The 12292-nt window shown below is 40.2% G+C and overlaps 1 protein-coding gene across 9 annotated transcripts in view; it reads right to left on the bottom strand.

The window, feature by feature from the left end:
- The window catches only part of COLQ (collagen like tail subunit of asymmetric acetylcholinesterase), a 49978-nt gene that overhangs the window by 18525 nt on the left and 19161 nt on the right, over positions 1-12292 (bottom strand). For 8 of the 9 annotated variants that reach the window (XR_013946429.1, XR_013946430.1, XR_013946431.1 and 5 more), the window contains exons 6-12: positions 10959-11030; positions 8525-8587; positions 7481-7507; positions 6799-6843; positions 6048-6083; positions 5054-5134; positions 842-938 (exon numbers count right to left, since the gene is read on the bottom strand). Coding sequence is in view for 6 of the 9 variants with exons in the window: in XM_080579664.1 (XP_080435790.1) it covers positions 842-938; positions 5054-5134; positions 6048-6083; positions 6799-6843; positions 7481-7507; positions 8525-8587; positions 10959-11030 (421 nt within the window). In the remaining 3 variants the exon portion in view is untranslated. The remainder of the gene's footprint in view (positions 1-841; positions 939-5053; positions 5135-6047; positions 6084-6798; positions 6844-7480; positions 7508-8524; positions 8588-10958; positions 11031-12292) is intronic. The other variant, XM_080579662.1, reaches the window with a different exon arrangement.

Below are 12292 nucleotides of genomic sequence, written 5' to 3' on the forward strand. Positions count from 1 at the left end.
AAAGAAAAAGGAAAAGGAAAAAGAAAGAGGACATTGAAGGGCTGCAGTACAAACAGCTGTTGTCCATTTGAGACAGCGGCAGTTTCCAACTGAGTTTGCTTTTCTCTTCAGCATGTATCCAGGTTGGGAAAACCATACCTGAAACATTCTCACCGAACATCACAGGTCATGTATCCATCCTTCACGGCTACGCTTGGTCTCACAAGAGAAAGCAAGCTGCCCAGAGGTCATGTGAACACATAGTTTTGAAGCTGTACAACTATCAGTCACCAGCTTTCCTCATGATTTCCACAACACACTCAAATGCAGACAGCATAGATCTACAGCACTTATTAAAAAGAGAGATTTTTTTATCACCCTTTTCCCCCTCTAACTCCTATCCTGATCCTTCTTTTAAGTTTCATCTGTTTTCCTTTTACAGAGCTGCACAGAGTAAGCATGTCCTGGCTGATTAGAGATCACAATCCTTCACTGTAAGCCAGGGTATCTGGAGAAGCAGCAGACCTTTGATGATGGAGATTAACTAGTCTTTCCAAGGCTGCCAGATAGCTTTTCATCATCCCCATCTGCCAAAGTCCCAGAGGAACCACATGGGCCATGTTTTTGCTTTTATTTGAGACATCAAAAGTTATTATGTAGGCTTTAAAGTAAGATATAAAGTCCTTGTAATAGATAAAGAAGGTTTGACATGACTTCAGGAGAAATCTTCTCCTTATTCTTGGCGGAAAATCAAACAAAGCTCTGCACCATTCTTTGTAATGGAGCTATATAGACATAGGTGCTGAGTCAGGAGGGGCTGGGGAGGATGCACACTGCTTCAGATGACCTGATCCCTGCTTACCTGATCCTGAAGGTCCAGGGGGGCCTGGCTGGCCAGAAGGACCAGGCCTTCCAGGTGGGCCCATGATACCCACAGGTCCAATGTCTCCCTTTTGTCCCTAGGAAAGAGGAGACATTTATTTGCTAAGCTGTTAATAACACACAAGATCCCCCAGCCAGCACTGGATTGCCTTTCAAGAAAGCCAAGACATTTGCCAATAGGAGCATGCAGCATGAACTCCATAGCCACTTCCCCAGGAAAGAGAGAGGCTGTCCCTTTCTGCGTGCAGACAGAAAAGTGGGTCCAGGCAGGACTTCAGCTTGTGAGAGTGAACAGAACCAGCAGATTGCTCTGTGTAGAGTTGGGAATCACCCTGTTCCGACTTCAGTCATTCAGGGGCTATCCTTCAAGGATGCCTTTTTATCCCTAGTAGTTCCCTAGGAGTCAGTACAGCTCAGAGAGAAAGGGCTGGCGGCGCAGAAATAAGTGATCCTGGAAATCCTTAGAAAGCAGCTCTGACTTCTGGATCTTCGCCTGAGTTTACAGGGCTGACAGAAAGAAATTGATTCATTTTGCCTCCAGAAAGAGAAAATTCAATACGGAGTCATCAAGGGTTTCCACAGTGACATTTCTCCGTGATGAGGTGCAGATTTTCAGAAGAACACTGATTACTTTGGGACCCGCACCATTTTTACAAGTAATTTAGAGCCTCAACTCTTGTATCACGTTAACTTTCACCGTGGATATACCAGTGCCAACAAAGCATTGCAAGACAAGCAAGGGCTTGGTTTTACAGAGTGCAAGCTAGTAGCCAACTGCGCTGCTGTATGCTGACAAATGATGTTCTGGTGCCTTATCGCTCAGTCAAAGTGCTGTACAATTACCTATGGAAGAGGAGTTTACATACAGTTACCATACAATAGCTAATATTCTGTAAAATTAGCCCTAATCTGCCTCAGGGGAGCTTGTTTGTGTAGCCATATCTTTAGGGGGTTGAAAGTTTTGCCCTAGAACTGTTCAACACCTTCCTATTTTTGGTCCTGAATTTAATATGATGACACTTATTAAAAATAACTATATTTATTGTCCTACTCATATACTCTGAGGCTTGTATTTCTCAGATTTATATTTCAGAAGCATAGTGCATAGCTTAAAGTTGAAATATCTGATTCAATTTTTAGGTAGCAACAGACATTGTTTAGCAGAACAAAAATGATATGTGCCTCATTTCCATTCTTTTAATGCCAATGAGATGAATTCCTTCAAGATGGTGTAAATCGATGTTAATGTGCATTCATGGGCAGATGATGGGCAATTGCATGTCTAATTTCAGATTAATGAAGCATACATAGTTATATATAAAATAATTTGTTGTTATATAATGTGCCATACCCCATGAATATGTTTGAATGTCACTTGCACCATTTCAACAACTGAAGCTTTTTGTTTGTCTGTTTTTATGGCCCATAAAGAACTAATTGAATATTTACTTTGTTTAATCCTATTAGATAAGCTCTGTGCCATCAAAATATTCCAGGATTTATGTGAGTGTCAGCAATGCTGATCGCTAATTACTTCTTATGTTACACAACATGAATGCACAAAACCAGCAGACCAAGATTTTGCAACCCGTGAAGAAGTCTGCAGCAAATCTCGTTCCCCACACGATAAGGATCTGGCAGAGGAAATCCAGCACCCGTCTGACATGTACTGCCTGAAAACTACCTGACTTGTGTCTTCTGTTTGGAGGAATGTTTGCTTAATGCTCTCTTGCTTAGCACAGGCAGATTAATTAATTGCAGAGGTGATATTAAATGTCTTTGCCTTGTTTCCTTTCATATGTGCCTACGGCATTCAGAAAAGCTTTTCGCAGGGATGATATTTATAGTCATCTCCTTCTTTTCCAAGTAACGTCCCTTAAGTCATTCCTCCTCCACGACTGAAACCCAAAACTTGCTCCTTGGGGGTCAATTCCCAAGTCACAAAGCTTTGGAAGTTGTGTCGGGGTTTGGGGATGCTGAGGGTGTGACTTGTGACTCCCACCTCCTGGCCACCTTTTAGGAAAAGCTTGCCCCAGAGGCAAAGCAGAGTTGAAGAAGTCAAGGGGATAATCAAGACGTATCTCAAAATGGAAGTGGAAATGACACCTTCCTAATTTAGCTGCTTTCATCGGGGATGTCAGCTGGATCAAGAGACAGGAAATGGCTCCATGCTGATGGAAACTACTCTCTCAGCTGAACAAACAGCAAGGTAATTACAGCACTTAAAGGCAGCAGCCAGACCCACACAGCTTTAAAATGCCATTTTCAAGGTTTTCTTTTCAAATGATTAAAAAAGGAGAAAATAAATAGATAGTTCACCAATTACAGAAAGAGAAACCCATTTGTTCGTGCAGAAGATCAATGCTGAAATTGCTTTCAGGGCAACAGAAAGGCATTTGTGTACCAAGCCTTGGGCCAGGAAATCCTAATATAGGGCCAGACTATAGTTCTTTCAGTCCCACTGACTGATGCCCTAAACTATGATTTCTTATGTGACCACTTTTTGATTCAGACACTCTGTAATGCACCAAAATGTCTAAGATGAAGTATAAAGTCCTTTCAGAAAAAAAAGGGACACTGCACTGTGTCCCTGTTGATCTGCAGGCACTGCATCTCCTCTTCACCTTACACTACAGAAAGATATTCTGTGCACATCCCCTTTGGCAGGACAGATGAGCAGAGTATATATAAAAAAAAAAAAAAAAGCAAGAGAGCACAGCCCACATCAGCTATTAAAACCTATCAAATCAAGGACAAAAAAGACATGTCTTCTGGGTCATCTAGCAGACTTACATTGCACATATCTTCCTTATTTGGTGACTTGTTATTCCCTCCCAACACCCAATTTTGAATTTTTACCCACACTGGGTATTCTTTCACTTCAGATATTAGCTTGACAGCATTAGAGCAACAGCGAAGCAGGCTTGTGTCTCTTTTTGTCATGCTGGGCATAACCAGGCTGCAAATAAAATGCTTTCAGCTGATCCTATTAACCTCTGCATCTACAGACTTCTGTATCTGAGCAGATGTATGTTAAAACAAACACTGATGTAGCAGGAGCTTGTTCCCTTCCCTGCCAGAGGACAGAAATAAGCATTGCAGGTAGCAAACCAATGGGACTGTTCTTATCGGGCTGACTTTGTGTCTACTGTCCCCTTGCCCTCACAATATCATTGCTTAAAATAAATGCACAAGGAAAGATGCAATTAAAGAGATTCATTTGGTCACTTGAATAGGTAACTACATTAACACTGCTGCCTCCTTGGACAATGCTGTATTGGAGGAATCAGGATCACATTTACACAAAATTTCCGGTCCTTACAATTCATCTGAAAGTCTGAACAAAAATCAGTTCTGTCAACATAATTATTTTGAGCCCAGAATAAGGAGCGTTTGCCACCACCCCATTCCTGAGCAGCTTCCACAGAAGATTACCACCCTTGAGGTTACTATGTGTCTTCCGGACCTCTCTTAGAGAAGAAGAATCTGTCCCTGGCATGCTGTACTATGGTGAGAAGTGTCATATAAATATCTTAGTCTAACAAATCAATCTTGTGTAAGTATTAACAGAGGGAAAGGGAGAAACCAAGAGGGTGTTTCATTACTCTGATTCTGTACCACCACACTTGGTCCTGGTCAAAGCCTGACTGAACCAAACGGGACCTCATGGACAGAAAGCATCCTCCAGGTGGGCCCAGCCGCAGGCTCAGGACCTGGCCACACACTGGGTGCACCCTACTGCTTGTGCTAGAAGCTGGAGGTGTATTACAGGACTGAGGTCTGGGTGCATAGACCAGCGATTTTCGTCGTGACAGACCACACACCAGCCACATGCTGGCTACTGCCAGTACACACAGTGTTTCTCCCAGCCTCACACCAACTCTCCAGTCATCAGGTGGGATTCGGAACATGCCTTTGTGTTGTTTAGGATTCAAAGGCAGGGTTCAAGGTCAGCTGAGGTTATACTCAACGAGTTATCTATCCAGGGAATATGTTACTTCAGCCATGCTGCACAGCAAGGGATTTGAGTGCTGCAGATAAGGCCCAGGCATGCACGTGAGGTGCTGCAGTGCTTCTGTCCCCTGAGAGTGGGACCAAGCACAAGGCACCACCACAGAACGGACCCCGTAGCCATACGCCATGACCACACAGATGCCAGGAATCACAGGAAGAGGAAACACCATGGTCCTACTTGTTTGCCTCGTTTTCCAGGTCTTCCTATAGGTCCTCTGTGTCCCGGTGCTCCAGATTGTCCCTTGGGGCCCATCTCTCCCTTGGTGGGTGTGGAGGGAAAGAAGCAGGACATAGGCAGAGCAATGGTTATACATGCCTTATACAATTCCTCTAGATAATGCTGGCACTGTATTTTTCTTGAAAATTCACAATTTCAAAAAATATATTTTAAAACACGGGTAAAGCCAGAAATATTTCTTATAATTTACCCATTTTTCCCTGAAAAATCCTTTGCTAAAGAGGAAGCCAAATGGACAGCCTAGCAAAGCTCTCTGACCATTTTGACAATATCGTGCTTTGCTGTTAAGATGCATACATAATAAAAGTCTCCACCAAGAGAAAAAATGGTGGATTCCTTCAATCTTTATTTATCCTAATCTTAGAGATAAGATGCAATGATGTCATAAAGTTATCCTTCTTTCGGATTTCTTTCAATAAAATAACATCTGAATTGTGCTTGTTTTTCAAGTACAGAATGATGATACCAACACTGGTCAGGATTTCCACTGCTATTTGTAGCACTGCTATTTTGATTTAGAGTGTCAGGAAGGAAATGTTTATTAGCTCCAAGTGAAAAGTAAAGCCCAAACAAACAATTAGGCCAGCCACAAATCTATAATCAAGAGTTATGAAAATGTTAATAGAAGAAAGATTATGACTACACCTAGATTAGTCATAAGGATTATGACTATGTTCTGGGAAAAAAAAAAAAAAGGAAAAAGAGAGAGAGAGGAAAAAAAAAAGACAAACATGCAGCTAAATTTCAGGGTTTTCTCCTAAGGTAAAAGAGAACAACAACAATAACAGGAAAAAAAATAATTTGATCACATCCAAAAATGTTGGTCATTGAATCAAGCATAACTTTCAATGCCTTATGCTTTCCAGGACATCCCTAATTTGTTGACCCTATGCCAGCACTTATTGCAATTCCCCAATACATCATGCCCACTTACTTTCTGTCCCAGCATCCCAGGAGAGCCTACTTCTCCCTGCAAAGTAAAAGGAGAAAAAGTGTCAAAATAATTGGAGTGATCTTTGACAAAGCAGCACCAATTTAAGCCTTTAAGGAAGAAAGAACAGTGACATGTAGTGATACCAGAAAAAAAAAAAATACTGTGATTCAGCACTGCAGGTGACACAGTAAGTGGAGAATTACAAGCAAGGCTGTTCTGTAAAGGCCCTTGTACTGTAGCACTATTCCTCTGTCTGATCCTCTGCAGCCTGCCTACTCTCAAGCAAAAACACACCAGTTGTGCTTCTGTCCACAGGCCACCCTGCTACCTGGACAATGTTTAAAGCCTGTCTTTGGGAATGCTACTTTTCCATCTACTTCAAAAACGGTTTACTTTCCCTTTCTGAGTCAAAAGACCTCCCAAACCACAAATCTCACTTGTTTTCTTTTGCTTTGTTTTGTTCTGTTTTTCTTCAAGCAATATAATGTCACCAGCTAAAAGCATTTTGGCAAGCTGTCATGATTCTGGTCTGCACAAGTCAAGAGTGTCTCATCACACGGGTACACGCCAGGACTGGTAGGGCACATGGACACAGAGGTCCACATCGCATTGGGCCACTGCCTCCTTGCCCCCCCAGGATCATGCCTCCATGCTCCCTTCCTCCATACTACCCCCGTTTATTCAACTATCAGAAATACATCTGTCTTTATGTGCTTATTCAGCTAAAACTCACAGTCATCTGGAAAAGTACCTGGTCTCCTTTAACTCCTTTGTCACCTCTGTCACCTCTGGATCCCTGGGAAGGCAAAAGCTTAATTACTACAATTTCATGAGAAAGCAAAAAATATTTCTCCTACATAAGACATTATTTGTAGTGGCGCAGAATATAGTAATATTAAGTAGAAAGTTATATGGTAGATACCCTAAAATGTTTCCTTATTACTTTCATTAATATTATAATAGATTTCAGTATAAGGCTTGTAGAAAAAGGCACTTATGCTTCCCAGATAATTACTTTAAATATGGGCTTTCTTGGTTGTATACTTCCAGACTTGACTTTTTACCCAATTGACTTCATCCAAATTCAGGCTCCACTGTATGGTCTTACTGTAAAAACTGTCTCTGTGCCAAAGAATATATAGCCTAAATAAACCAACCAACAATTAAGGATTGTTATACCCATGCTACAGATGGGGAAATGGTAGTGGAGTTCACTGTAGTAATGTGTTCACAAGAAAATGGGGTATAAAACTCACTTCTTCAGCATCCCGACCCAAGCCACAAGACAGTACTCCTTCTCAATGCATGTTTTAATTTCGTAATGGGACCTTCAGACTTCAGTCCGTCAAAATTTGACCACATTTTTACAGTTACTATTTTTACTTAACTATTTCCAATTGCTAAATCATATATTATTCTATTGTTACACTGACCTTTTCTCCTCTAGTTCCTGGAAAACCCTAAAGGGAATGACAGATATTTTAATGCTTCTCACTTTCAAGATGACCAAAGAAGCAAGTTCATATCTTGCAGACTTTTAAGTAAAGAAAAAGAATGAAGCACAAGTAATTAATTTCATTGACTTGTAAATGCAAATTAATATTTATAGCTCCTAAAAGTGCACTGAAACAGAATTATGAAATAAGAATTAAAGGCAAGACAAATCAGCCCAAAAGCCAATGTGAAAAAGCCAGGTAAAGCCAGCAAGTTTGATATTGTTTTTAAAATCAAAGCAAGGTGAATTAAAAGTAACTGAAAGTGAATAAAATCTTAGACTCCACAATTAATAATCTACATTAATTTTAGCAATAATCAGTCTCTTCTTTCCCCCTGTGGAATATCCTTAGATTATATTTAAGTCATCTTCTAAGGGAAAATTACTATAAAGCTGAGTTTCTCTTGAAGAAAAATATAGAAAATAACTGTGTCCAGCTCTTTTTTGCAGCGCTTTATTTGAGTAACCTAATTACCTAATTTGTATCAAGATCCTTAAAAGGCTGTGGCATAATTTTTTTAAATGCAGAAGCTGTGCTATAGAAAATGATATGCAGATAATAGACCATTCAGACCAAATTGGTCTGACTATCCAACTATTAATGTATATGCATAGTTTAAGGTGAGGACATAAATGATCTCCAGTTTTATGGGGTGGGTGGAAAGCATTGCGAATGTGAGTTAATGCTGAGAGTATATTTAAGAACTCCGGTTTTCTAGTGGAATACAATTAGGTATGATCTTTGCTCTTAAAATATTTTTTTGCATTACAGTAATTTACACCAAAGCATTTTATGAAAAGCCAAAAACACAGCCAAGCCCAACCAAGCGCCATAGCCTTTCTTGAAGGAGAACGTATTTCTTCAGCTATATTAGAAAACATATATCTTGATAAATGCTTTCTGGCAAACTCATGAGGGAAGCAGCTGTCAGCAGAGCATTAGAAACCAATGTCTGAAAAATGCAGTGTTTGGTTAACAAACCTTGGAGCCCATTGGTCCTCTTGTACCTGGCAATCCCATCACACCCAAATCTCCCTTTTCACCCTAAAGGGGTCAATAAAGAGAGTTATTGATTGTGGCTCTCTGATGAGGTCATATCTGAATGTCTGATAGTTCAGTATTTGGGGCTTTGTGTCAAATACACGAGACAAGCTTGACCTTGCTGTAGCATTGTAGTCAAAGGTCTATACTGCAATTGTGTTCTGAATCATCATACGTGATGTTATTCTTCTATTTGCATTTCCTTGGGTGTGTAATTTGTGCTTCAGTTTTGGCAGATGTCATTAAAGGACATGCAAGTGATTAGCAGCTGAAGTACATCCTTTTTCTACCTGAAGTTGCATTGTCTCTTCCTAACATTGCTTCCACTGAGATAGAGAAAAGAAGGGTATTTTGCTGCAAGACTTTATGGCTTGGAGAGACATACTGATTACTTTTATCATTGTTCTGAGATATTATGGGCTTTACAGTGGTTTGGAGACAATAAATCATGTAAAGACTTTACAACATCCTCTCTGTCTGCTGTCAGCTAATTATATCTAAGGGGAAATACAGAGTAGTCCCTGAAGATATGCAGCAGCCCTACCAGCAAAACACATTTGGCTCTCATTCTCCTTTGGCTTTCACTGTCCAAGTATTGCAGAGGATTTTCACATTGGCTGCTGCCTCAACAGAAGTTCAGAAAAGACTTGAAGAAACAAAGTAGGAGAAATAACGATTGGACCAAGACTGTGTCTCAGAAAAAGACAAGAAAGGAGACCCAACTAAAGAAATAGAAGGCACATAGAAGGGATGAGAATTAAAACAAACAAACAAACAAAAAACAGCTTACTGGAGATCCACAGCAAAAAGAAGATGCTATGAATGACTATAATGAAGATGACTAACAGGAGTCTGGGAAGATCAGAGATCAGAAGAGAAAGGAAAGAGAGACACAGCCTATGGTAGTGAGCACAGCCATCTACTGTCCTCAATTCAGCTGGAGCCTTCAGGTAGGAAACAGAAATTTATGGTGACTGGAAGGGATGAAAGTAGTAACACATCAGAAGAACAGAGGAGAGATTTATCAGAGGACACAATAAAAGTAGGAGAATGGACATTAAACAGGAAGTAGGACATGCAGTAGAAGTATATTGAAAAAATATGATTACTGAATGTGAGGTATACTTCTAGGAGTGCAGTGAAAAGAACAATAAATGAGGAGGAGGTAAAATCAAAATTAGAAAGTTTTCATAAATGAAGATAGGACTTAAAGAAAAGGTGAAGTGAATGAGTTTTCTGACTGCTCTGCTCTCAGTACTTAGAACGTGAGGGAACAAGGTAGCTGGATCTTCCTTCTGCTCTCACTGCTCCTGCTGCATGAAATCACAGCATACGGTGCTTCTGGGGAGACACCCTTTCCCATCTCCCAGTTCAAAGTGAACATGGGCTCCTTTTTAGTTCACGGACAAAAAAAGCACACAGTTCTTAGCCTACATTCCCAAATAATGTAATGTTCCTCATCTGACACAGCTGTAAAGAGCTTAAGGGCTTCCTTCCCACATATGGCTTGAATTCAGAAGTAATCTACTCATTTTTGCAGTAGCAAAACCTAAGGCATAATGTCCTTTGAGATAGGGCAGCAACCCTTATGGAGTGAAAGAAGAGTCGAAGATTCACTAGGAAACACAGTTTCAAATGAAACATAATATGTCATCCTTCTGTCTGATACATACTGGATTGAATAAAAACAGATTTTCTATCTCAAATGCCCCAGCAGAAAATTTGTATTCTATGGCTCCTGTGAAGAGCTGTGTACATTTTGTGTAAGGTAGTAGTCAGAAAAGGACTGTCATGCAGCTTTTTTATAATAAATGCAGATGAAGCAACCACTCTGCAGTAGGAAGACGTGTCCTGCCATTTCTTCTGCTGTTGGCTATGAAAATTCACAGTAATGAATGTTTGTCTGTATGGCAGTGAGCTTCATAGAACAGATCAGCAATCCACATGGTTTGTAATCCCTTTCCTCTGAATGCAGCCTGGTATTCCCCTTTATGCTGTCAGGTACACACTCGGGCAAAGAGATCATCAAGAACAGCCATGGGGATGATGACCAGTTTTGAAACACTGATTCGTGTGGCTGTGAGGCACCAGTGGTTATCAATGAGTCTTCATTAGACTTGACTTTCAATTTACCTGTGGCATATTTTAATCAAGATCAGATTGACTACGTGGGGCTAGGCTGAAGGTGTGGTGTTCCAACCCTAGACTGGGCAGGTCTTGGCAGAGCAGTGAAAGGAACAGGGCAAGCACGGAGTGTCCCTGCACTGCTGCAGCTCCCCAGCCTCCAGCAGACAGTGGTTTAGAGACTTCGTGAGCAACTCGTGTGTTCAGATCATTATGTTTAGTAATCATCCTGTTTGAATTTTAGTCTTACCTTTGGTCCCACAGGTCCAGGCCATCCTACTGGTCCTGGCATCCCAGGGACACCCGGGGGACCTGGTCTACCCTTGAACGGAAAATATCGATTACAATAATTCATGTGACATCATTCCTACACACAGGTCTCCACTGCAAACAGGAGATGTGGAGAGACAGTATTTTCAAGAAAAGAACCACAAATTCTTCTTTACCTTGTTTTTAATACAAAAAAATACTATGTTATATTCATAATACTGTTTATGTTGATGCTACCGGAGGAAATGTGGACTCACAGAAATACCAAGTTATACTGATGCAAATAAGTAGATCAGCTATAGAGGAGATCTACATGTAGTCAAAATAATAATCCAAAACCCCAGTATCAATAACTTAATTCTTCCTCTCATTTAATAATACAAAGTAAATCAAAAAGACCTGCATGTAATTCTATCTGTACAAATGCAATTTACAGTAAGAACAGAAACAAACCTTTAACTAAGACATTCCTGGTTTTATTTACCATTAATCTTATTATGAGCACTCATATTACTAGCTGTAATTGCTCTTTGTCTGCTATCGTGTGACTAGCAATAACTACTTGCATACAGTTACTTATCTATTTTAACTTCTGCCTGTAAATCACTCCTTGACTAGCTGCTAAAATGCTGCAGATCAGTGCTATTCCACTGCTTTATACCATTTGACAATATGGTCTTAGAAATCTGATCATGACTTTGGAGCTAACAGTGACCTCCCATGAGCCAGACAGCTTTTAGCAGGAATTATACGGTTTTATGGGCAACTTCTCCTCTGGGACCTACTAGTTCTTGTCAGAAAAGTAAATACAAATTAAGGTTTGCACTCTTGTGTAGGTTGATGGGTGACTCTGTCTAATACATTAGTTTTGGAACACTTAAATATATCTAAGTAGTATTTTTGTTTACTATAGGGCATTTGAAATCTATATAAAAGAAAAAGAACTCTTTGTTTATATGTTTCATATCCATTTGAATTACCGATAAGTAGCTAGTGTCAAAATCCTTTGCTTATTATTAGAACGGTATTTCTTTTCCTGGTTAGTGACTACCCCCCACATATCTCTGATTTCATTCTGCATTTCTGTCTTCTTTTAAAATTAATTACATTAAATGGAAGCACTTAACGACTGAGATAACATATTCTGTTTCATCACACGTAGGGGCACATATTTTTGACAATATATCATGGCTCATGTGTCACCAAGCATAAGATCGCAGTCAGCATATTACTTTGGTGCCAAAGCTTTGGAAGTGTAATCATTAATGGCCATTCCTCCTTCTGGGCTGTTCGGTTGAGCCTGGATTCAGCTCT

Source organism: Anser brachyrhynchus (genome assembly GCF_964034855.1).
Source record: "Anser brachyrhynchus genome assembly, chromosome: 2".
Taxonomy (NCBI): domain Eukaryota; kingdom Metazoa; phylum Chordata; class Aves; order Anseriformes; family Anatidae; genus Anser; species Anser brachyrhynchus.